Source organism: Hemitrygon akajei, chromosome 9 (genome assembly GCF_048418815.1).
Source record: "Hemitrygon akajei chromosome 9, sHemAka1.3, whole genome shotgun sequence".
Taxonomy (NCBI): domain Eukaryota; kingdom Metazoa; phylum Chordata; class Chondrichthyes; order Myliobatiformes; family Dasyatidae; genus Hemitrygon; species Hemitrygon akajei.
Genome location: NC_133132.1, coordinates 92,236,467 through 92,261,876, shown reverse-complemented (window position 1 = coordinate 92,261,876; position 25,410 = coordinate 92,236,467). Strand labels below are relative to the sequence as shown.

Below are 25,410 nucleotides of genomic sequence, written 5' to 3'. Positions count from 1 at the left end.
CTTTCTGTTACCCCTTCTGCTTTCTGCAGAGGTTGCTCCCTATGCAACTCCCTTGTCCATTCATCCCATTTTAATTCCACTTCCCATTCCCATTCCGACATGTCTCTCCATGGCCTCCTCTACTGTCACAACAAGGCCACACTCAGCTTGGAGGAACAACACCTTATATTCCATCTGGGTAGCTTCCAACCTGATAGCATGAACACTGATTTCTCTAACTTCCATTAATGCACTGCCACCCCCCACCATTCTCCATTCCCACTTCCCTCTCTCACCTCTTATGTTCTTCCTCCTTTTCTTTCTTCCATGCCCTTCTGTCCTCTCCTAGCAGATTACCCCCTCTCCAGATCTGTATCTCTTTCACAAATCAACTTCCAAGCACTTTATTTCACCCTTCTTCCCTTCTAGTTTCACCTATCACCTTGTGTTCCAGTCCTAATGAAGGCTTTTGGCCCAAAAACATAGGCTGTACTCTTATCCAAAGATGCAGTCTGGCCTGTGGAGTTCCTTCAGCATTTTGTGGGTGTTGAACAAGACGAGCCTCTGACCGCACCCACTCACTTTTACCAAAGGAACAGAAGCAAGCAAAAGCTCTAATCTGCAAACTTAAAGGGACTTTATCAATATAGGTGACTGCTGAGACTGCCTGTAAACAAAAGCAAAATGGCTCAAACTAATTTTATAGCAGATACTCTTAAATTTCCAGTTGTCACAGTCTGGCTTTGAAGAAGCAGAATACAACAAGGTTGAACTTCTTGCAATTGTATGCATTTCCTGACACACTTTTCCTTGGTAAAATGAGCTCTCACTTGATGAACAAAGTCGTCAGCCCATTCCTCACCTCTATTCTTTTGTTGCTAAAATGACTTCAGTATAAGATGCAGGAAGCAAAAAATAAATCACACTGGTATAGAACTCTATTGTCATTTCAAGGACGTCTTGTCCCATGGGGAAATCAAGTTACCGGCAAGCAAAGCATAAAGTAACAAAATCTGTTAACATCCCAGCATGTACTGCCAGCTGTGTCTACGAAAGCTTCTTACTTTCTGCAGTAAATTTAATAATGATGCAAGCAGTTATAGGTGGAAGGAAGCCCCAGATAGAATCATCAATTAAGTGAGCTCTGGGCTTGTTATTGATTTATTTACTTGTCCCTTTGTGACTTATGGCAATGACACTAATGTTTTCGACAACGTGAAATCGAAAATAATTTTATCTTGAGATTTTCTGTTCAGGGCAACATATTTAATTAACTTGTTGATTCTCTTTATTCATCTGGAACCATAATAGGACAACACAGATGACTGAACAGAAAGAGATCTGAGGAAACTTTCCTCTAATCAGCTACCGACTCTTTTCTGCTTGCTTAGCTACAGCTAATTAAGGCAAAACATCTCAAACTTTCAAGTCTTCCATATTTGTGCAGCTAAGTGCAGGCTGCAGTTGTGCCACACAGGTGTCTGATTTCCATTTTGCAACTGCTATCACTATAACAGGATTATAATTAATGTAACTTTCACACCAGCACATCAAAAACATCAGCTTGCATTTATGCAGTTAGTCTCACTGGAGCAACATCAAGTCAGATTTGATACCTGGTCGCAGAAGGGACCATCAGGGCATGTGAAGCATAGTTAACATCAATGGTCAGATGCTCTTTAGGTTTCCAATTGTCACAGGACAAAGAAGGAGAATACAACAAGGCTTAACTTGCAATTGTATGCATTGCTTGACACACTTTTCCTTGGTAAAATGAATTTAATGGTAACATGGCAAATAAAGTAGTCAAAGCAGGTGAAGCTTTATCATGCATTGATCAGACTGCACTTCAAAGTTTAAACTAAGTCTATTATCAATTGTATCCAGGTGTATTTTTTTTATACAAGATACAATTTTCTAGGATTGCATCCTACCCATGATGATCTCTATCGAAAATTCTTCCAAGTTATTGGGCTGTATTTTAAGATGTTCCATTCTTTGTGTGATGTAATTTGGAAGAATCTATAAAAGTCATTTGATACAAGGTCGAATTCAGTCTGGAGTTGGGAAAAAGATTTGAGCGCCTCTCCATCAAACATTTGGTCCACAAGAACCAGCCCTCTTTGCGCCCACCTGTTAAAACCAGAATCCAGTCTTGCTGGAATAAAATCTGAAATGAATGCAACTCTGGTTGCCCTTGATATAGTCCTTGGAAGATCTAATTTTTTCCTAATTCTATCCCATACTTTTAATATATAGTTAACCCATTCATTCTGAGTCTCAACATTCTTCCATACATTTGGATTTAAAAAGGGAGGAGCTGCTAAAGATAACTCACCAATTTAATTTAGATTGATTTTAATGTTAGATGTTAAACTTAAGTGGGAATTGGAGGTAAATATCTTAATAGAGAGGGAGAGGTCTTGGGAGTCATGGCATAAATGCTTGAATAGTCCCAATTAGAGGGAATTTTCTTGGAAAATAAGGATGAGGTACTTTAGAACCCCATTAGTAATATCATTATACGCAGAAAAAAATCAGCAGACTTTACTGGAGAGGCTGTGGCCCAGTGGGAGATTTTGCACATATATTCTGGGACTGTCCCAAATTAAGGGAATTTTGGTACAGGGTCATTGAGGAAATAAGAAGGATTTTAGACATAAGTATACCCTTTGAACCTAGTCATTTAATTTTAGGCAACCTCCTGCAAACTGCATTAGAGAAGAATAAACTATATATGTTATATATATAATTATATATGTTAACATTCTTGATTCTGATTGCTCATAAAATTATAACTGTCAACTGGCTTAAATCTCACCCACCCACTTTGGAACAATGGATACAGAGATTGAAAGAAGTGAACTGTATGGAAATTATCACTGCAAGTTTACAACTGAAAATGGACTCTTACTTGGAAAGATGGAACTCTGTTATAGTGTGCCAGGCACAGGGGCCTGGTAAAATGTAGGACTTGAGCTGATTTACTGAGGACTGTGATTTTATTTAAAATCGATGTAAATCTACATTGAGGGATGATGTAAAATATGTAGATCATGTGTATGTTTGTGTTTGTATGTAATTGTATGTATGTGCTCTTTGTTTCTCTACTCTCTTCAACCCCTGGTATTGTTAATATAGGTATTTACCATTGTGAAGTGGACTATGGACTGATAGCCAATGCTTGTTTGTAGATACGTGCTTGTTCAATAAAGTTCAAAAAATCTATTATCAAAGTATGTATATGTCACTATATACAGAACAACCCTGAGATTAGTTTAGTTGCGGGCATACACAATAAATCCAATTACCATAATAGAATTAAGGCACCCAACTGGGCAGGCAACCGGTGTGAAAAAGACAACAAACTGTACAAATGCAGAAACATTGTGATCAGCTTTGGGCCCTTTATCAAGAAAGGCTATGCTGGCACTGAAGAGGGTCCAGGGAGGTTCACAAGAATTATTCTGGGAATGAAGGGGTTAAGGTATGAAAAGTGTTTGATGGCTCTGGGCCTGTACACACTGAAGTTTAGAAGAATCAGCAGAGACCTCATTGAAAACTATCAAATACTAAAAGGCTTAAATAGAATGGACTTGGAGGGGATGTCTCCTATAGTGCTGGGGTCTAGGACATCCTCAGAAAGAAACAACAGAGCTGAGAATTAATTTATTTAGCCAGAGGATGGTGAATCAATGGAATTCATTGCCACAGATGGCTGTGGAGGCCAAATCATTGTATATATTTAAAGTAGAGGTTGATAGGTTCTTGATCAGTAATGGTGTCAAAGGCAGTAGAAGATTTAGTTTCTGTGCTGTAGTATTGTATGATTCTGGGTGTAGGTCTATGGAACTATATAGATTAACAGTTTAGCATGGACTTGATGGGCCAAAGGGCCTGTTTCTGTACAGTAGTGTTCTTTGACTCTATAACTCTAACAGGGTTAAGAGAGATAATAAATCAGCTATGATGGAATGGCAGAGCAGATTCAATGGGTCAAATGTAATTCTGCTCCTTTTTCTCATGGTCTTAGTCAGCCCTGCTACTATTTTATTAGAGAAGGAAACTCAGAGCTTAGAGCCTTCCCAAATGAAGGCACAGCCGACAGTTTTGGGAAAATTAAAATTAAAGCCACTTGTTGAAATTCACTTATCTTATGTCAGTGTATGGATCGGAGAAGGTTACAAAGTTAGGGAATGTTAACGTCATGGAGGAACATAGGCACTAATTTTAAAACAACCTGATTAAAAGCAATAGTGAATGGTGAACTTAATATTGAAGAGAAAGAATAGTGTTTGCACAATAAAATGTTAAACTTCCCACAAAGTGTATTATAATTAAGTTTAGATGAATGTGTCCTCAGTGCAGGGACGTCTGCCCTGACTCTTTCACTCCTTTCCTTAAAAATTATCCCAACAACAGAACTCAGCTGTTCATCCTGTTGTCTCCTCCCTCTGGTTAAACCTCCTTTTCATGTGATTCTGCTTCTGTAATGTCTCAAATAGTTTCTTTGCCTTGTAAAAAAAAATGGGAATGGCAAAATCAGCTCCTATATAAACTCACAAACAGCTTGGAATGCTTTACTGCCAGACATAATCTCTTCCACCTCAGACACCTGGAACCCTAGCTATTTTCATTGTATTCACCGGTAAGAAAAATCAGGCCTATCATTTGATCTCTTGATTGGTGTGGTAGAATTACTCAGATTGCAGAATGTTCCACCAGATCACTGGTAGTGACCTCAGGAAGTGAACATAGCTTTTGTTTTATCAAACTCACTTTTCACTGATATTTACAGATCTATTTTCAGAGTAGGGGTTGTAATCCTCGGAGCAGTATTTAATGCAGGTGAGCTAGGATAAATGTTTTTCCTTCAGTACTCAAAACATTGCAGTGGGTCAATAGAGTGATAGGCACTGAAATTTGCAGGACTGATTTGGACTGTGCTCTATATAAGCTTCCTTGTGCCCACTCTATCTCACTCTCTCAGATATCCATCCACTCCTTTCCTTCCCTGTGTTTATCACATGAGGTAGGTGTAGATACAGGCCATACAGCTCTTAAAGCTTGGTCTTCTGTCCAATGAGATCATGGCTGAAGTTTGACCTCAATTTCAATCAGCCGCTCTTTTACGATTTTCCTCTTTTTCACAGGAATAGGATCAAAATAACTCAAGTAGGTTCCATACATCAAAAAAAGTGTGAAGAGGGAGTCTGTCCTCATAATCTAATTTTAATTCCAGGTATCATTTCAGTGAATCTGTGCTACACTTAATCAATACAGTGTATCTTTTCACAGATGTTCTTTTTAAAATACTGTACAGCACTGCAAATACGGAGCAAACTATTGCTATAAACACGTAAAATACTTTCCCCTTTGGATGAAGACTTGTATTACTTTTGTGATTTTGATGATTATAGGGCAGCTATTAATTTCCAGTCCCACCCTTCTCCTGTTTAGGCTGAGGTATTAGCATTGACAATTAGGTTACATTCAGAGAATGCTCATAAAAAATGTTTGAGATTCATGTTGTGCACTGAGCCCAATTGAGATGGAAAGCATCACAGTGGAATCTGGAAAGCAGACAACAATCCAACAGTCAAGGACCTGCCAACAGAGAGACACGCATTGGCAATCAGAGCTGAGCCCCCACGCTTCACAGGATGAAAGCAGCCAACTAAATTAGCACAGTTGGTTTCCTGGCGAGGTATTGCATTTGCAAATGCAATTTCCTCATTTGAACTGAGATGATGTGGTTACTGTAAAAGATGTTCTGCAAGTTAATGATGTCTTTGAATCTGTCATTTCAATATTCTGATTAAAATGGTGAGGTAAAGAAAAAGAAATCACACCATTACATCTTAAGTAAAGAGAAAAATGTAGCACCCAAAGTATATCTCAAGTTTTGAACTTCGCTTAACCCCTTCCTACCACAGTTCAACACTGACGGGTTACTTTTAAATTAACTGTGAATGCAACTCAATAATTAGCAGAAGCATTTTTTTCTTAATTTTGCTTGAAATTTTTTTCAGTCATCTTAAAATAAAAAGATGTGACAACTCATTTGAAACAAGCACACAATTTGAAATAAAAGCCTGTCATTGGGATGGGCGCAGAGGGGTGGGCAGGAAAGAGTTGTGGAGTCAGATGTGGAGGCAGTTCAGAGGGGGTGTCTTCACCACTGAGAAGGACAAAGGTTACACGTAATAAGAGCAACCTACCTGCATATCCTTCCACACACTGGCATGAAAAGTAGCCAATTAGGTCTGTGCAAGAGGCACCATTTTCACAAGGCAAGCTCGCACATCCATTGGTTTCTGTCTGATGGAAGTGTCCTTCATATCCAGTCTTGCAGTGGCAAGTGTAATTGTAAATGTGATCCAGGCAGGTGCCATGCTCAGTGCACAAGTTTCCAATGCAGTAGTCTATGTCAATCTCACAGAATTGGCCTGCATATCCAGGAGGACATATACACCTAGGGGAAAGGGGAGTACATTAAATTGCAGATGGAAAACTTGTAATTGGGAGGAACATTAAATCAACTACTTCTTTCCAATGAATTTTTTCCATCTCCTGTTGAGATGCATGAAATGCAATACAAATTTCTCACCTGCTACAAATCCTTCTTTAGCCATATTAGCATATTCAGTGAAAAAATTTCATTTGTTTCTCAATTAATGGTCACAAGGACTGTTCAAACTCTCCCCTGATCTTCAACCAACAGAAAACCTTATTAGTGCAAAAATTTCTTAACTGTTTCTAAGCAACTAAAATGTTAATGCTAATTTCAGCTCATGTACTCCAATAGCTCCTTTGAGTCAAGAGATTATAGTCTCAGGTCTTTCTCAAAAGATCTGAACATCACATGTAGACACTGACATTCTAGACCAATGCTGAAGGAGTGCTGCACTAACATGGAGATTGTTTATCAGGTGAAAACCAGGTTACAATCTGTTATCTTGCATTCAGTGCAGAAAAGCCATGACAATACTTTGAAGAATGATACAGGATTCTCTGTAACTCTTTATCTATTAAAGCCTAAATATCAATGGAGAACCATTTAAAAATTAAATTCAAATGACCACTCACAAGAAATACATTTTATTTTAACCATAGATAATCAGACACTGGTACTATGTAGCATTAGTTATAATACCTCTTCTTCATGGCTGCACCCCTTGTTTCTCCACACATTACAGCTCCTATAATCCTTTCTATCGTGAGAACAATATGACATCCAAAGTTGAGGTCACATGTTTAAGGTGAGGAATAGGAGATTTAGAAGGGAATTGAGGAATGCTTTCAACCTGAGGATGACTGTAATCTGGAAGCCACTGTGAGAGCAGGTAGTGGGGGCAGATACTCTCACAACATTTAAGAAGTATCTGGACAATAATTTAAGTTACTGGTGTATGGAAAACTGGGTCACATGCTAGACAAAGAAATTAGGGCTGATGTGGACAGACTGGATTGCATGGGTGTGCGTGCACTACTAAGGGTCATGATTTTTGCTGTTTAACACAACAACTCTATCTCTCATGCACTTTGAAAATACATGAACCTCTCTCTGATTGGTAAGGAGAAATGGCTTCATTAGAGTTCCACAAACAAGAGTGTCCAAGATGCTGTGGAACCTCTGAGATTGACCAAAAGTTACATATAACTATTTTAGTACTGGAAAACTCTCATGGAGCATCCTTTAACTTATTGAAATGGGGAAGTCAACACAAGGTGTTATCGAGGAGGAATTTGGAATGACAAGCATAGTGGGTTCAGTGGCAAGATAGGACAGAGCTAATTCAACAGGGAAAAGTAGGTGGTGGATATGCCGAGAATGGCAAATGCACACTGGATGGACCCAGCACATTGCACTGGCAGCTTAAAGGCCTGGGCTGCTGGTTTAGTGGTGCCTGCTATGAAGGCTGGAATTCAGATACTCCTGCTGAGGATGTTAAATTTAGTTATTTAAAGATGAAGAGCTAATACCCATATTTGTGGCTACAAAGTTACCTCATTGTTGTAAAAAAAAAATGTAGTTGATTCACTAATGTCATTAAAGAAAGGACAACGTTTTTAATCACATCAATGCCCTCTGAAATGAGCAGGTCAATCCCTAGTGACAAGCAAGGTTTATTAAATTCTGACCTTGTAGGTGACGCCCACATCCTTTAAAAGAAGTGAACAGCATACTCCAATATCACGTTATGTGGCTCAGTGCCAGATATTCTTTGTATGAAGACCTGGAAATGTTAATTCACGTATTTGTTGTGTAAGGGCTGAAGAGAACTGTATGCTGCTACATTTAATCATGGCCTATATTTTCAAGGGCATCTGGGAATTGCTCTAAATGAGCTCAGTCTGAGGTCAGTGGAAGACATGCAATGACCCAAAAATGTTGTATCTATATCACCAGATGCTTTGAGTTCTCCTTCTTGTTCAAAGTAATCATTTTAAAAAGTGACTTGAATTCTTATCACACTTTTCCTGACCCAGAACTTTTTAGTGTGAATTAGAACCAATGCAGCACTTGTAAAGTGCTATTGTAAGGTAATTGGGAAGAAGAGCTGAAACCATGATTCAGTAGAAGGGTTTTAAAGGGTATTGAGAGAGGTGCTGAAGAAAAAAATCCAGAATGTTGAAGGTTAGTTGCTGAAGATGCAGCCGTTAGGGGAGAATAGAAAGGGGGATCTCTGAAGATTGAACAACAGAGGTTCAAGGCTGAGATATGGTAGGTTCAAAATGTAGAAAGGGGAGAATGAGCTTATTGGAGCTTGACCAAGACAGACTTGATGGCTGCAATACACAAGATGCTGAAGGGACTCAGAAGGTCAGGCAGCATCTATGGAAGGAAACAAAGAGTTGATGTTTTGTGTCAAGACACTTTATCTGGACAGAAAGATTGGGTCATAGAGAAGTACAGCACAGAACCAGGCCCTTTGTCCCAGCTAGTCCATGCCAAAACCACTTAACCTGCCTACTAGAGGGGCGATAGACTGCGTAAAAAGTGGAGAGAAGGGGAGGAGCAAGAGTTGGCAAGTGACATTGGATCCCAGGGAGAACTTGGAGAATTCAGTATCATGTCAGCTTCCAGTAAAGTGCTTTTGCTGCAACGCACAAAAAATGCTGGAGAAACTCAGCAGGCCAGGCAGCATCTATGGAAATGAACAAACTGTCAACGTTTTGGGCTGAGACCTTTCGTCAGGACTGGAAATAAAGAGAAGTCAGAGTAAGTAGATGGGAGGGAGGGGAGACAGTAGTACATGGTGGAAGGTGATAGGTGACACTGGGAGAGGGGGAGGAGTGAAGTAAATAACTGGAATGTTGATTAGTGAAAGAGATAAAGGACTGGAGGAAGGGGGAAATCTGATAGGATAAAAGGCCATGGAAGAAAGGAAAGGGGAGGAGATAAGATGAGAGAGGGAAACATGAAATGCGGAATGGTGAAGGGGCGGGGCAATTATCAGAATTTCGAGAAGTCAATGTTCATATCATCAGGTTGGAGGCTACCCAGACGGAATATAAGGACTTGTTCCTCCAACCTGAGAGTGGCCTCATCGAGACTGACAGGTCTGAGTGGGAATGGGATGTAGCTTTGAAACGGCTGGCCATTGGAAGATGCTGCTTTTTCTGGTGGATGGAGCAGTGAAGCAGTCTCCCAGTTTACAATGGGTCTCTCCAATATACAGGGCACCACAGCAGGAGCACCGGACACAGTAGATGACCTCAACAGACTCGCAGGTGAAGTGTCGCCTCATGTGAGAGGACTGATTTGGGCCCTGAATGGTAGTAAGAGAGGTGGTGTAGGGGCAGGCATGGCATGTGTTCCACTTTCAAGGGCAAGTTCCCACAGGGAGTATCAGTGGAGAGGGATGAGTTGTCAAGGGAGTCGCCGAGGGAGCGAACACTGCGGAAAGTGGAAAGTGGGGGGAGGGAAAGATGTGTTTGGTGGTGGGATCCCATTGGATATGGTAAAATTGAAGAATTATATGCTGGACATGAAAGCTAATGGAGTGGTAGGTGAGGACAAGAGGAACCCTACCCCTGATGTGATGGCAGGAGGAGTGAGGGCAGATGTGCGCGAAATAGGATAGATGCAGGTGAGGGCAGCGTTGAAGGAGGAGAACACCTCATTAGTTCTGGAATGCAAAGCATCATCCTGAGAGCAGAAGCCATGGAGGTGGAGGAACTGAGAGAAGGGGATATCCAATTTCACAAGGGACAGGATGGGAAACGGTAAAATCCAAGTAGCTGTGAGAATCAGTGGGATTATGAAATATATCAGTGGACTGTATTCAGAGGCAGAAACAAAGAGCTCAAGAAAAGGGAGGGAGCTGTCAGAAATGGACCAAGTAAATTTGAGGGCAGAGTGGAAGTTGGAGGCAAAGTTGATGAAATTGATGGGCTCAGCATGGGTGCAGGAAGCATTACCAATGCAGTCATCAATGTAGTTTAGGAAGAGTTGGGGAGCGTCATTCTTTAAGGGAAGATGGGACCTGTTCAGACGGGACAGTTTACACCTGAACTGAAGGGGAACTAATATCCTAGCATGAAGTTCTGATAGGGCTCCATGGGGACACGGACTTAAACTAGAGTTGCAGGGGGATGAGAACCATAATGCCAAAACAGTTAGTGGAGTGGTTGTAGAGAAAGATGTTGCTAAGCCTACATATGAGGCCAGGAATCAAAAGATTGAGCATGGTGGGACTAATGTTCTGAGCTGCATATATTTCAATGCAATGAATATTGTAGGAAAGGATGATGAACTTAGGGCATTGTTCAGCATCTGGAATTATAACATTGTATCCAGTCATGAGATTTGGTTGCAGGAGAGACAAAATTGGCAGCTCAATGTTCCAGGGTTCTGTCATTTTTGACATGATAGAGAAGGAGGAATTAAAGGAGGGGGAGAGTGTAGTGGCAATACTAATCAGGAAAATTCTCATGGCAGTGCTTAATCAGGACAGATCGGAGAGCTAGTTTAGTGAGTCTTTATGGATAGAACTGAGGAATAAGAAAAGTATGATCACATTAATGGGAATATATCATAGACTATCCAACAGTCAGCAGGATTTAGTGGAGCCAATATGTACAGAAGTCACAGACTGTTGCAAGAGCATAAGGTTGTGATAGTAGGTTATTTTAAACTTTCCTCATATTGATTGGGACTTCCATACTGAAAAAGGGCTGGATGGGAAAGATTTTATCAAATGTTTTCAGGAATGTTTCTTTAGTCAGTTTATTGAAGTTCCAGCTAGCGAGAATGTGATAATAGATCTCTTGTTAGAGAATGAGACAGGGCAGATTACAGAAGTTTGTGTAGGGGAACACTTTACCTACAGTGATCAGAATACCATTAGATTCAAGGTAGTTATGGAAAAGGATAGGTCTAGTCTCCAGGTTGAGATTCTAAATTGGAGAAAAGCCTATTTTGATGGCATCAGAAAGGATCTGGCAAGTGTGGATTGAGACAGGTTGTTTTCTGGCAAAGGTGCACTTGGTAAGTGGGAGGCCTTCAAAAGTGAACTTTTGAGAGTACAGAGTTTATATGTTCCTATCTGAATAAAAGGCAAGGATAACAAGTTTAGGTAACACTGATTTTGAAGTGATATTGAAGCCCTGGTTAAGAAAAATAAGGAGGTGTCTGGCAAGTTTAAGCAGGAAGGAACAACTGAGATACTTGAGGAGTGTAATAAATGAAAGGAAACACTGAAGGAGATCAGGAGGGTTAAAAGAAGACGTGTGGTTGCTCTAGCAGACAAAATGAAGGAGAATGCTAAGGGCTTCTACAGATATGTGAAGAGGAAAAGGATATCAAGGGACAAAATTGGTCCTGTGGAGGATCAGAGTGGTAATCTATGCGTGGGTCCGAGAGAGATGGGGAAATCTTAAATGGATTATTTTCCATCTGTACTTAATCAACAGATGGACACAGAGCCTATAGATGTGAGAAAATGCACTGTGAGGTCATGGACCCTATAAAGTTTACAAAGGAGGAGGTGTTTTCTGTCTTGAGGCAAATTTGGGTGGATAAATCCCCAGGGTGTTCCCTCGGACCTTGTGGGAGGCTAGTGCAGAAATTGCAGGAGTCCTCACTGAGATACTTAAAACATTCTTAGCCATAGATGAGGTGCCAGAGGATTAGTGAACAGCTGATGTTTGGAGCTAAGAACAACTCCAAGAATAGCCTGGAAAGTATAAGTCAGTGAGCCTGGCATCAGTAGTGAGAACGTTATTGGAAGGTATGCTAAGGGAACATGTAAATGGATAGATAGAGACTGATCAGGGATAATCAAAATAGCTTTTTTCCTAGTAAGTCATGAATAACTAATCTTATATGGAGTTTTTCAAGGAAGATACAAAGTAAGTTGATGAAACTTTTCTTGGGCCTCCAATCGGGTACAGGTATCAATTATAAACAACATTTTGATGACAACCTCTGCCATCTTCTTCAGGGATGATGACTAGGCATATCTAGTCCATTGTTATTTATACCTCCATATTCTGTCCCTCCTGATAAATTAGTCCTCATCCAATTAGGTTTCTGCTCTCCCACTTGTTTACAATCAAATTCCAGTTCTTAATTAGAGCAAGACATTCATCTTTCTTAAAATTTGTTTTCTCTAGTTTTATTTTAATGGTTTCCTTTACCAGGTGGTCCCAAATGCCTTTGGAGCAGCACAGTAATTTTGTTCCATCAAAGTTAATCCGATGGCTATTGCAAATGCAGTGTTCTCTTTCTGCTGATTTCTCTGGGTAACCCAAACAGATACATCTCCTGTGCTCCTTGATGCAGGTTTCCCTCGTGCATCACGCCTGGCCAATATACACTATTCTGCATTCATAGGGATTTCTATAAACGTCAGCCGACCCAAGTCCCAGAACATCTTTGACCCACATAAGCTGTGATTTGAGCTGCCTTATGGGTTTGTGGATAATATTAATTTAGTATTTCTTCAGGATCTTGGCAATCCTTTCAGAGACAGTGGAAATAAAGGGAAGACAGGAAGGCATATGGTAGCAACAGGCCTCATTGTTAGGTCTCCTGGTTTTTCTGTAGGCCTTCTAAGGGCCTGATCGATTTCCTTCACCTTGTAGCCATTCTGTAGGAACATTGTGCATAACCGTCTTATTTCCTCGAAGAGACTCTCTGGGTCCGAAATAGTTATTACACGGTTAATGAAATTCAAAAGAACCACTCTACTTTGGGAGGTGTGATAGTGACTGTTAATGTTGAGGTATAGGTCCATGTGAGTGAATTTCCATATAACCATATAACAATTACATCATGAAAACAGGCTATCTCGGCCCTTCTAGTCCGTGCCGACACTTATACTCACCTAGTCCCACTGGCCCGCACTCAGCCCATAACCCTCCACTCCTTTCCTGTCCATATACCTATCCAATTTTACTTTAAATGACAATACCGAACCTGCCTTTACCACTTCTACTGGAAGCTCATTCCACATAGCTCAACTCTCTGAGTAAAGAAATTCCCCCTCGTATTATCCTGAAACTTTTGCTCCCTAACTCTCAACTCATGTCCTCTTGTTTGAATCTCCCCTACTCTCAATGGAAAAAGTCTATCCACATCAACTCTATCTATCCCCCTCATTATTTTAAATACCTCTATCAAGTCCCCCCTCAACCTCTCTGAATTTCTTTACTCAGAGAGTTGAGCTGTGTGGAATGAGCTTCCAGTAGAAGTGGTAGAGGCAGGTTCGGTATTGTCATTTAAAGTAAAATTGGATAGGTATATGGACAGGAAAGGAATAAAGATCTCCAAAGAATAAAGATCTAACTTGTTCAGCCTTTCCCTGTAACTTAGGTGCTGAAACCCAGGTAAAATTCTAATTCTAATAGATGACATGTCCAAGTCTACCAACCGGTTTCCATCGTATTAGAATGTCCAGGAACAGGAGGCAACTAGATTTTTCTTCCAAAGTTGATGAAGGCAAGGCAGTGAATGTTTCTACATGGACTTTAGCAAGGCCTTTGACAAGGTCCAGTCACTTGGCATGCAAAATGAGGTAGAAAATTGGATTAGACACGGGCTTTGCAGAGGAAGCCAGAGAGTAGTTGTAGATAGTCGCCTCTCAGACTGCAGGCCTGTGACTAGTGGTGTGCCACAGGGATCAGTGCTGGGTCCATTGTTATTTATCATCTACATCAATGATCTGGATGATAATGAGTCAGCAAATATGCAGGATGACACCACGATTGGGGATGTAGTGGACAGTGAGGAAGACTAGCAAAGCTTGGGATCTGAACCAGCTAGAAAAATGAGCTGAAAAATTGAGTGTGGAATTTAATGCAGACAAGTGTGAGATATTGCTCATTGGATCGACCAGGTCTTACATGGTGAGGGGTAGATAACAGAGAAGTGTGCTAGAGCAGAGGGATCTGAGAATACAGGTCCATAATTCATTGAGAGTGGAATCACAGGTAGATAGGATCATAAAGAAAGGTTTTGGCACATTGGACTTCATGAATCAATGTATTAACTACAGGAGATGGGATATATGTTGAAATTGTATAAGATATTGGTAGGCCTAATTTGAAGGATTGTGTACAGCTTTGGTTGCCCACCGACAGAAAAGATATGAGATTGAAAGAGTGCAGAGAAAATTTACAAGGGTTTTGCCTGGGATTTGCGGACCAGTGTCATAAGGAATGGTTGAATAGGTTAGGACTTTGCTCTCTAAAACAGAGAAGGTTGAAGAAGGATTTGAAAGAGGAGTACAAAATTAAGAGGTGTATAGATAGGGTAAATTCAAGCAGGCTTTTTCCACCAAGGTTGGGTGAGACTACAAACAGAGGTCATTGGTTAAGGGTGAAAGGTGAAATGCTTAAGTGGAGCATAAAGGAGAAGTTTCTTTCCCCAGAGGGTGGTGAAAATGTGGAATGAGCTGGAAGCACAAGTGGTGGATGCTGCATTGATTTCAGTATTTAAGATAAATGTGAATAGGTACATGGATGAGAGGGGTATGGAAGGTTGTGGTCCAGATACAGGTCAATGGGGTTGACAGATTAATGGCTCGGCATATACTAGATAGGCTAAAGGACCTGATTCTATGCTGTAGTGTTCTGTGACTCTGTGACTCTATTCTATTAGGTAATCCGGTGTTGCTATTAATGGTGACATTAAAAAAAAGCCAAAAAAAATCCTGCAGACACTGAAAACCTGCAATAAAATCATGTAACGCTAGGCTGGACAAAACAAAAAGTGCTGGAAAGCCTCAGGTCAGGGAGCATGTTTGGATAAAGCAAGCAACTTAACCTGAAGTATTAACTCTGTTTTCCTCCCCACAAGTACCGCCTTACCAGCTGAGAATTGCTAGAACTTCTGAATTCCACCCCTCAATGGTGGCAAAATATAACCGTGACCAAGAATAAAACAAACCTATGACAGTTTCTGTCTCATCCCATTAATACATATTTTCATCCTTTGAATAATGATGCTAATTATTAGTTTAGTAAATTTAAAAATGTATCAGTGTGGATGGATCCTACTCATTTGCTTTCTTTCTCTGTCAGTAGGGACAGTTTATTACTACCAGCTATTAGAAAAGCGAACTTAATTCTTCATCTTTTTCTTTTCGTCTCATCACAAACAACTTACTGTATATCTGATGCTCTGCCAGATACAAGCACTCAGTGAGTGTCTATGCCAAAGTTGCCCCTAAGCTGCTTTGACTGTAAGAAATTTGGATATAACCAGGCTATTTTTCCATTATTTTTTGTCAAAGGACTGTTTGCATTTATATAAGCACCTTGCTTGGTCCTAGTATATTACAAGGTATTAATGGCTTGTTAAATAATGAAATAAGCTGATGAAGATGGTGGGGTTTGTCATCGAAATGTCAGTTATAATTGATACCTGTATCTGGCTGGAAGCACAAGAAGAGTTTATTGATGAAATTCCCTATCAATTGTTTCAGAACAAAGTGCCATAAACAGCAAAGAAATATGTGGACAGAAAACCTGTATGGAGCTTGGGTGAATATTATGGGTAGTCTCTCTCCCTGCTCTTCTTCCACAGACAGCTTCAAGATCTAACTCAAGGTTCACCAATCCTTCACTGCTCAGCTCTGCGGAGGAGGATTCGAACTCATGACATTCTATCTCAGAGGTAAGCATGCTACCGTTGATGAACAGCTGGATGTGTGCCTCAGAATTTGTCCACAAAATTTAAGGCCAACCCCCTAATACACAAGCAGTTATCTTAAGCAAGGGGCCAATATATCACCACCAACTATGATTAACACCAAAGTTGCACAGGCACAAGAAGTTTTAAAACTGAGAACCTGAAACTCATTTTCAACTGCATTTGGAGTGCAGTGTTCTCTTTAATTTGTGCTGATGCCTGGTTGTGACAAATTTAAATTCAGGAGATTCTGGCCCAGGGTGCTCTGATAGTGCAGTGCTTAGTGCAATGCTATTACATCTTGGGGCCTTGGAGCTTAGAGTTCAGTTTCAGTGCCTGCTGTAAGACGTTTGTACATCCTTCACATGAGCGTGTGGATTTCCTCCTGGTGCTCTGGTTTTCTTCCACTTTCCAAAGACATACCACTTAGTAAGTTAATTGATCATTGTAAATTGTCCTGTGATTTGGCTAGGGTTAAATGGTTGGGTTGCTGGACAGTACAGCTCATTGAGCCAGAAAGGTCTCTTGCGCGCTGCATCTCTATATAAATCAAATCAGGTGTGAACTGTGGGATTGCTGTGTGATGCCGGGTAATTCTCGATGCAATGAGAGTGGAGAATGCCGGAAACACTCAACAGATCAGACAGGATCTGTACAGAGAGGCAGCAATCTGCTTCGTTCTCCACAGTTAATAGTTGACTTGTTGACTTAAAAAGTTCATTGTTTTTACACATTTCTAGCTTCAGCAGTCCTTTTGTATTAGCCTTTTCAGTTAGTGCAGTTGCGTGAAATTATAGAACAGCTTTGAAAAAAATATAGCTATATTGTCACTCTCTCACATTTCACCTATGCTTCCCAAATCATTTGTCATTGCAAGGTTTCCTTCCTTGCTGCACTTCTTGAAATATTGGCTCACAAAGACACCTCAAAGATGTCTTTGTGTGTAATGTAAAATCTCAGTACTCCTAATTCCCTCACTTCACCCTCTTCATTTTCAGCTCCTGTTACTTTCTTTGAAACAGCTAAAGTGATCTTTTGATTATGGTTCTACTCTTTGTTTTTATATATTCACCTCAGGATCTCTCCTTTCACTTCCTTTTCATTAATTCCTTTTAATGGGCTGTAGTGTGCGACCAATACTTTCCTTGATTCTAATCGCAATTTATATGGATTCTGTTACTATCTTATTATTGGTTATATAAATTATGACTGGTTTTGCTACTGCCATTATCATACCACCATATCCCTCCTCATGCTTTTCCAATTATTTCTAGTTACATTATAACCTGCAGTCTTCTGCTATTAATCAAATTCTATCTGCAAGCATACTTTTACTATCCCTATTACATCTATATCTATCTGTGATTATCACCTTCAATGTCAATGGTTTGGTGTTATTGCTCTATATATTGTTCAATATACAATTTAATATATCCTTATTTGATTGTTCATTACCCATGTATTATTTTCAATCAAACATTTATTAGTACATTTTTAAATAGACTATCTGCTCCTGGAGTAGATGTGTGCTTTTGTACCATAATATTTTCTCTCTTTCTGTCTGTTTCTTATATTTAAATAACTATTATATTATCCCGGATCTTCCGCTGGTTGCTCAAATCTGTTTTTTTTCCCTATATTCCCACTCATCATTACTGCTCTGATTCCAGCGTTGCGGCAGCTTCCAGAGACAGGTGCATATAAAAAGGAACCTGATGTTCTATAAGGGCATAAATATAAGAGATTCTGCAAATGTAGAGTAACACAAACACAAAATGCTGGAGGAACTCAGCAGGCCAGACAACATCTATAGAGGAATAAGCAGCTCACATTTCTAATCTAGACCCTTCATCAGGAGTGTCTGGATGAATGGTCTAATCCTGAAACTTCAACTATTTATTTCCTTCCATAGATGCTGCCTGACCTGCTAAGTTGCTCCAGCATTCTGTGTGTGTCTGTGTATCTGTGTGCATTGTTCTATATAGAGCAATTCTATGTGTACATAATGAAGAAATAATAATGATGTAATGTTGATTTATTAAGCATAATTCTGACATAAACCAGTGGAGTTACAGAGTGTCTTTCTGGACCTGTATCATCTTGTAAGTGAAATTTCATCTCAATACTTAAATGGTTCTCTTTCCTGTTTTGTTCTACTTCCCTGTGTCTCTTAGAGTTTTTGCCTAGAGATGATGTGACAATAACATGGGGTTAACTCTGAGATAGAACATAGAATAGTACAGCGGAGTACAGGCCCTTCAGCCCACAATGTTGTCCGAACAAACAAGGCAATACGCCAAGAAAAAATGAGGTACGAAGGTAAACTAGCCAAGAATATAAAGAAGCTTTTACTATCCTCCTTTAGGTATGTGAATAGCAAAAAATCAGTTAAGACCAAAATTGGGCCATTGAAGACAGAAACAGGTGAATTTATTATGGGGAACAAGGAAATGGCAGACGAGTTGAACAGTTACTTTGGATCTGTCTTCACTAGGGAAGACACAAACAATCTCTCAGATGTAATAGTGGCCATAGGAACTAGGGAAAAGGATGAACTGAAGGAGATTTATATTAGGCAAGAAACAGTGTTGGATAGACTGTTGAATCTGAAGGCTGATAAGTCCCCGGTACCTGATGGTCTGCATCCCAGGGTACTTAAAGAGGTGGCTCTAGAAATCGTGGACGCATTGGTAATCATTTTCCAATGTTCTATAGATTCAGGAACAGTTCCTGTTGATTGGAGGGTGGCTAATGTTGTCCCAATTTTCAAGAAAGGAGGGAGAGAGAAAACAGGGAATTATCGACCGGTAAGCCTGACGTCAGTGGTGGAAAAGATGCTGGAGCCAATTATAAAAGAGGAAATTACAACACATTTGGATAGCAGTAGAAGGATCAGTCCGAGTCAGCATGGATTTATGAAGGGAAAATCATGCTTGACTAATCTTCTGGAGTTTTTTGAGGATGTAACTATGAAAATGGACAAGGGAGAGCCAGTGGATGTAGTGTACCTGGACTTCCAGAAAGCTTTTGATAAAGTCCCACATAGGAGATTAGTGGGCAAAATTAGGGCACATGGTATTGGGGGCAGAGTACTGACATGGATTGAAAATTGGCTGGCTGATAGGAAACAAAGAGTAGCGATTAACAGGTCCCTTTCGGAATGGCAGGCTGTGACCAGTGGGGTACCGCAAGGTTCGATGCTGGGACTGCAGCTGTTTACAATATACATTAATGATATAGATGAAGGGATTAAAAGTAACATTAGCAAATTTTCTGATGACACAAAGCTGGGTGGCAGTGTGAAATGTCAGGAGGATGTTATGAGAATGCAGGGTGACTTGGGCAGGTTGGGTGAGTGGGCAAATGTATGGCAGATGCAGTTTAATGTGGATAAATGTGAGGTTATCCACTTTGTTGGCAAGAACAGGAAGGCAGATTACTATCTAAATGGAGTCAAGTTAGGAAAAGGGGAAGTACAACGAGATCTAGGTGTTCTTGTACATCAGTCAATGAAAGCAAGCATGCAGGTACAGCAGGCAGTGAAGAAAGCTAATGGTATGCTGGCCTTTATAATAAGAGGAATTGAGTATAGGAGTAAATAGGTCCTTCTGCAGCTGTACAGGGGCCCTGGTGAGACCCCACCTGAAGTATTGTGTGCAGTTTTGGTCTCCAAATTTGAGGAAGGACATTCTTGCTATTGAGGGTGTGCAGCGTAGGTTCACAAGGTTAATTCCCGGAATGGCGGGACTGTCATACATTGAAAGATTGGAGCAACTGAGCTTGTATACACTGGAATTTAGAAGGATGAGAGGGGATCTGATTGAAACATATAAGATTATTAAGGGATTGGACACACTGGAGGTAGGAAGCATGTTCCCGCTGATGGGTGAGTCCAGAACTAGAGGCCACAGTTTAAGAATAAGGGGTAGGCCATTTAGAACAGAGATGCGGAAAAACTTTTTCACCCAGAGAGTGGTGGATATGTGGAATGCTTTGCCCCAGAAGGCAGTGGAGGCCAAGTTTCTGGATGCATTCAAGAGAGAGTTAGATAGAGCTCTTATAGATAGCGGGGTCAAGGGATATGGGGAGAGGGCCGGAACGGGATACTGATTGTGTATGATCAGCCATGATCACAGTGAATGGTGGTGCTGGCTAGAAGGGCCGAATGGCCTACTCCTGCACCTACTGTCTATTGTCACCCCTTAAACCCTGCCTCCCACATAACCCCCCCCCCACCTTAAATTCCTCCATATACCCATCTCTAAAACTTCACTAGTGTATCTGCCTCCGCCACTGGCTCAGGCAGTGCATTCCACGCACCAACCACTCTCTGAGTAAAAAAAACCTTCCTCTAATATCCCCCTTGAACTTCCCACCCCTTACCTTAAAGCCATGTCCTCTTGTATTGAGCGCTAGTGCCCTGGGGAAGAGGCACTTACTGTCCACTCTATCTATTCCTCTTAATATGTCAGAATGATTTTCAGTTATCAAATGGAGAATCACAGCTGAGTTTCAGAGCATTGATCAAGTCATTTTGAGAATGCTTGACTGCATTACAGAAAAGCATTCATGGTTATAATGAAAGTTTTAAGAAATTAAAAGACAAATAGAAACAATGAAAGGCTTTGAATTAAAACTCAGTGCATTATTTACTCAATGGTGATTTCCAGTCCATCCACTTAATTACCTTTTGTGCCTTAGGATGTCATGAGACCAGGTATCAGACATGTGTAGTCACACCATAACAGAGGAAGCAGCATTCACGTAATGCTTGCCACAAACTTCCATAAACAGCTAGGTTTTATTGGCCAGATGGTCTGATTTAATAATAGTCATGGCTAAATATAGTATGGAAAAAGGCCATCCAACTAATGAGTCTGTATTGATTGTAGTACCTATTATATAATTCTACTCTTATTCTAATTTATACTCTTCACACATTTTCATCAATGCCCCTCAGATTCTATTCCTCACCTGTAAACTAGGGGCAATCAACAGATACAACTAAACTACAAACTTACATGTGGGTGAGACCACAGCACCCAGGGGAAACCCATGTAGTCACAAAGGGAACATGCCAACTCCACACAAGTAACACCTATTCCACCAGATCTCTTGCACCACAGAACAGTGGTTCAATTAGCTACACCACTGCTTGACAAGGGGATAAATATTGGCCAGAACTCCAGAGCTCCCAAGTAATTGTTCAAGATGCTTCTTCCTTCAGTATGGAAAGAATGTGAAGCTTTAAAGAGAGTGTATATGAGACTTACCGGGATGCTGCCTGGGTGAGAGAGCATGTCTTATGAGGATAGGCTGAGTGAGCTACGGCTTTCCTCTTCGTAGCCAAGAAGAATGAGTGGTGATTTGATAGAAGTGTAAAAGATGACAAAAGGGATAGACTGAGTGGCTAATCAAAGACTTCTTTTCCCAGGGTATAAATGGCAAATAGGAGGGGGCATAGGTGTTTGGAAGAAAGCATTGGGGGTAGTCAGAGGTAGTTTTCTTTTACAAGAGACTGGTGCTACCAGGTGTGGTGGTAGAGGCAGCCGAATAAAAGAAAAATGCTGGGCTATTGGGGGGGAGGGGTGTGTGATTGATCTTGTAGGTTAAAATGTTGGCACAACATTGTGTTTCAAAGAGCATGTACTCCGTTGTATTGTTCTATGTTCTATGACGATGCACAGTTTCTGAAGAAGCTGTTGAGTCCTCTATTTGCATACTGGTTAGACCAAACTCTGAACATTGTGTGCATTTCTGATCACCACACTGTAGGGAGGGGGGTGATGTGATTGTGCTGGTGAGAATGCAGTGGAGATTTAGTTAAGGGGAGAGACTGGAGAGGTTGGGTTTGTACAACACAATGGCTCTACGACACAGCATGGCTGGAAGGCTGGAAATTAACTCTAGATTTGCAAAGCTGTAGGGAATGGGACTAAAGATCGGGGGGCTGCTCAGTAAATGAAGACTGGGAGAAGAAGAGAGAACAGAAGTTGACTGGATCCAAGAGGAAATGGAGATCAGGATAAAAGGGGAACTGAAAACTTGAAAGCGAAAGAGCAATTGGGGGATTGAGAAGGGACAGGAGATAAAGCAGACTGGGAGGCAACGGGAGATTTGTGTTGCCAGGAAGAGACAGGAGATTGGGTGAGCTGGGAGGCAATGGGAGAGTAGAGTTGCTGGGGAGACAAGAACATAAGAAGCAGGAGCAGGAGAAGACAAGTTGGCTCCTCAAGTCTGATCCACATTCCGTGCTTGGACTTAAAACTACCTTCCTGTTCTGTGTATATGATGCACCATCAATAACTCACTCTGAGACGTAAGAAGCGAGATATCGGCTTTTATTGACTGGAAGAATGAACAACACTACATCCTGGAGAATGAGGCCGGGCTCAGGCCTCAATCGCCTTTATACAGGGGTCTGTGGGAGGAGCCACAGGAGCAGTCCAGACAGGTATATGTAGTTCACCACAGTATAGCTCTTAATTCCCTTGTTTAAATATCTGTTAATGTCCACCTTGAAGAGAGGCAATGATTCACCAGTCTTGTCAAATTGCATCACACTTCCTTACTTTTATAGTCCATTTCCCTTTCAATAAAGATTCCTTTGTTTTGCGAATACACACTGTACCGCATACTATATTTGAATCTATCATATACTGAAGTTCTAAGGTCTTTGTTTGCAACATATTGAAGACTCAATCTCTTTTAATTTTATTCTTTTAAAGTAGGTAATCTCAGATTTTCCTTCATTAAATTTCTGCTGAATTCTTGTCCACTGACTTAACCCATAAATATCCCTTTGCTGACTCAATTTGTCCTCCTCACAGTTTGCTAATCCATCTATCTTTGAATCATAAATCAAAGTTTACTGCAGTACACCTGCGCCCCCCCCATCAAGAGATGAGGCTCAAGCACACCTTCATGTGGCACCAGACTTGTTACTGATTGTCAATTTGAACATGAAGCAATTATTCTCAACCAATGTTTTCTGCAAGTATGTCACTTCTGTATCTATTGCAATACATTATCCCCTTCACCCTCCCACCACCCCAATCATCTATGCTCATGTACTTTAATCTCTCAAGTGGTTTATCACTGAATGACTTCTGGATATCGAAATACTCCCATTGATTCCTCTATATACCCCGTGTTTATTACTTCCTCAAAAAATGCCAGCAACATTGGGAAATGCAATTTGTCTTTGAACATTGCTCGATCATTTTCTGCTTTTCAAAATGTCCTATCATCTCCTTAGAAAGCACACTAGAATTTGTTCAATGCCTTTTGTTTCCTGCTTTCCAATTCCTCCTTTCTTGAATAGTGATGCTGTATCTGTTTTTTCCCAATCCTCTTGGGCTCTCTCCAGAATGGTCAAGTTTATCAATTAACTACTGTATATACAGTACATGTATACCATCAAACGAGACAATGTTTCTCTCAACTAGGGTGTAAAGCACTGTGGTACACAATACATAATAACTTAAGGAAGGCTGAAATCTACAGATGGAGTAAACATAAATAAATAAATGTGCATAAATTAAATATTGTAAGCTATGGAAAAAAAAACAACCAGTAATACTTTGACTGTGATGTGACAGGAAGTTCAAAAGCTTAATGGCCTGAGGAAAAAAAAGACTTTCTTATCCAAACCATTCTTGTTTTTATGCATTGTAGTCTCCTGCCTGATGGCGGAAAGTCAAAGAGGATGCTGGATGGATGGTTGGATCCTTAATAATACTAAGTGCTGCTGATAAGGGACCAGGTGAAGTCATCTGTGATGTGAACTCTCAGGAACTTGATGCACTTAATTCTCTCTATGGAACAGCCATGTATTTGCAGAGGGGGATGGTTCATCTGCTCCTTCCTGGTCCACAATTATTTCCTTGGTCTTCTCCATGTTCAAACTTAGGCTGTTCTTCTTGCACCAATCCACCGCCTGTTCCAATTCCACCTGTACTCCAAGTCGTCACTGTTGTTGATGAGGCCAACCATTGTTATGTTATCTGCAAACTTGAGGACACTGTTTGAGCTGAATCCTGCGACACAGCCATGCATCAGCAGTTTGAACACAATTTTTGCAAATTGCATCTGATACATTCACCATCTTAGTGGTCAATGCCTGGGATGCGACATAAAAGTTCAGGAGGCTTGACTGTTTTAAAATTATTTTATTATTATGTGTACGGAAGTTCAGTGAAAATGTTTGTTTTGCATGTCATCCATACAGATCGTTTCATCTCATCAATGCAATGAGATAGCACAAGGGTAAACAATAACAATGCAGAATAAATTGTTACAGTTACAGTGTTACAGAGAGACTAAGTGCTGCCATTGCAGTGCGGGTAGATACTAAAGTGCAAGGATATAGTAAGGTGCATTGTGAGGTCAAGAGTCCATCTTGGGAACAGTTCAATGGTCTTATAACAGCGGCATAGAAGCTGTCCTTGAGCCCAGTGGTATGTGCTGTCAGAATTTTCCATCTTCTGTCATTTTTTTTGCCAAATTTCCAGTGTTAGACTTTATATTTAATTCCATACCCCCCAGGGCCTCTTATCCATTATCGCTATTTTATATCATTGATATATTTTTTAGCATCATCTGCTGTTTACAAGAAGCATAACAGCAAAATAGGACTAATCAAAATAGGACATACATGGTAAATGGTAGGGCATTGAGGAATTCAGTAGAACAGTGATCTAGGAATAATGGTGCATAGTTCCCTGAAGGTGGAATCTCATGTGGATAGGGTGGTGAAGAAAGATTTTGGTATGCTGGCCTTTATAAATCAGAGCTTTGAGTATAGGAGTTGGGATATAATGTTAAAATTGTACAAGGCATTGATAAGGCTGAATTTAGAGTATTGTGTACAGTTCTGGTCACCGAATTATAGGGAAGATGTCAACAAAATAGAGAGAGTACAGAGGAGATTTACTAGAATGTTACCTGGGTTTCAGCACCTAAGTTACAGAGAAAGGTTGAATAAGTTTGGTCTTTATTCTTTGGAGTGTAGAAGGTTGAGGGGGGGACTTGATAGAGGTATTTAAAATAATGAGGGGGATAGATAGAGTTGATGTGGATAGGCTTTTTCCACTGAAAGTAAGGGAAATTCAAACATGAGTTGAGAGATGGGGCGCAAAAGTTTAGGGGTAACATGAGGGGGAACTTCTTTACTCAGAGAGTGGTAGCTGTGTGGAACGAGCTTCCAGTAGAAGTGGTAGAGGCAGGTTCGGTATTGTCATTTAAAGTAAAATTGGATAGGTATATGGACAGGAAAGGAATGAAGG

The 25,410-nt window shown here is 40.5% G+C and overlaps 1 protein-coding gene across 1 annotated transcript in view; it reads right to left on the bottom strand.

Moving 5' to 3' along the window:
* eys (eyes shut homolog) overlaps positions 1–25,410 on the bottom strand; it is a 1,854,977-nt gene that overhangs the window by 1,332,179 nt on the left and 497,388 nt on the right. The window contains exon 10 of the mRNA XM_073056513.1: positions 6,201–6,454. Within this exon, the coding sequence (XP_072912614.1) occupies positions 6,201–6,454 (254 nt within the window). The remainder of the gene's footprint in view (positions 1–6,200; positions 6,455–25,410) is intronic.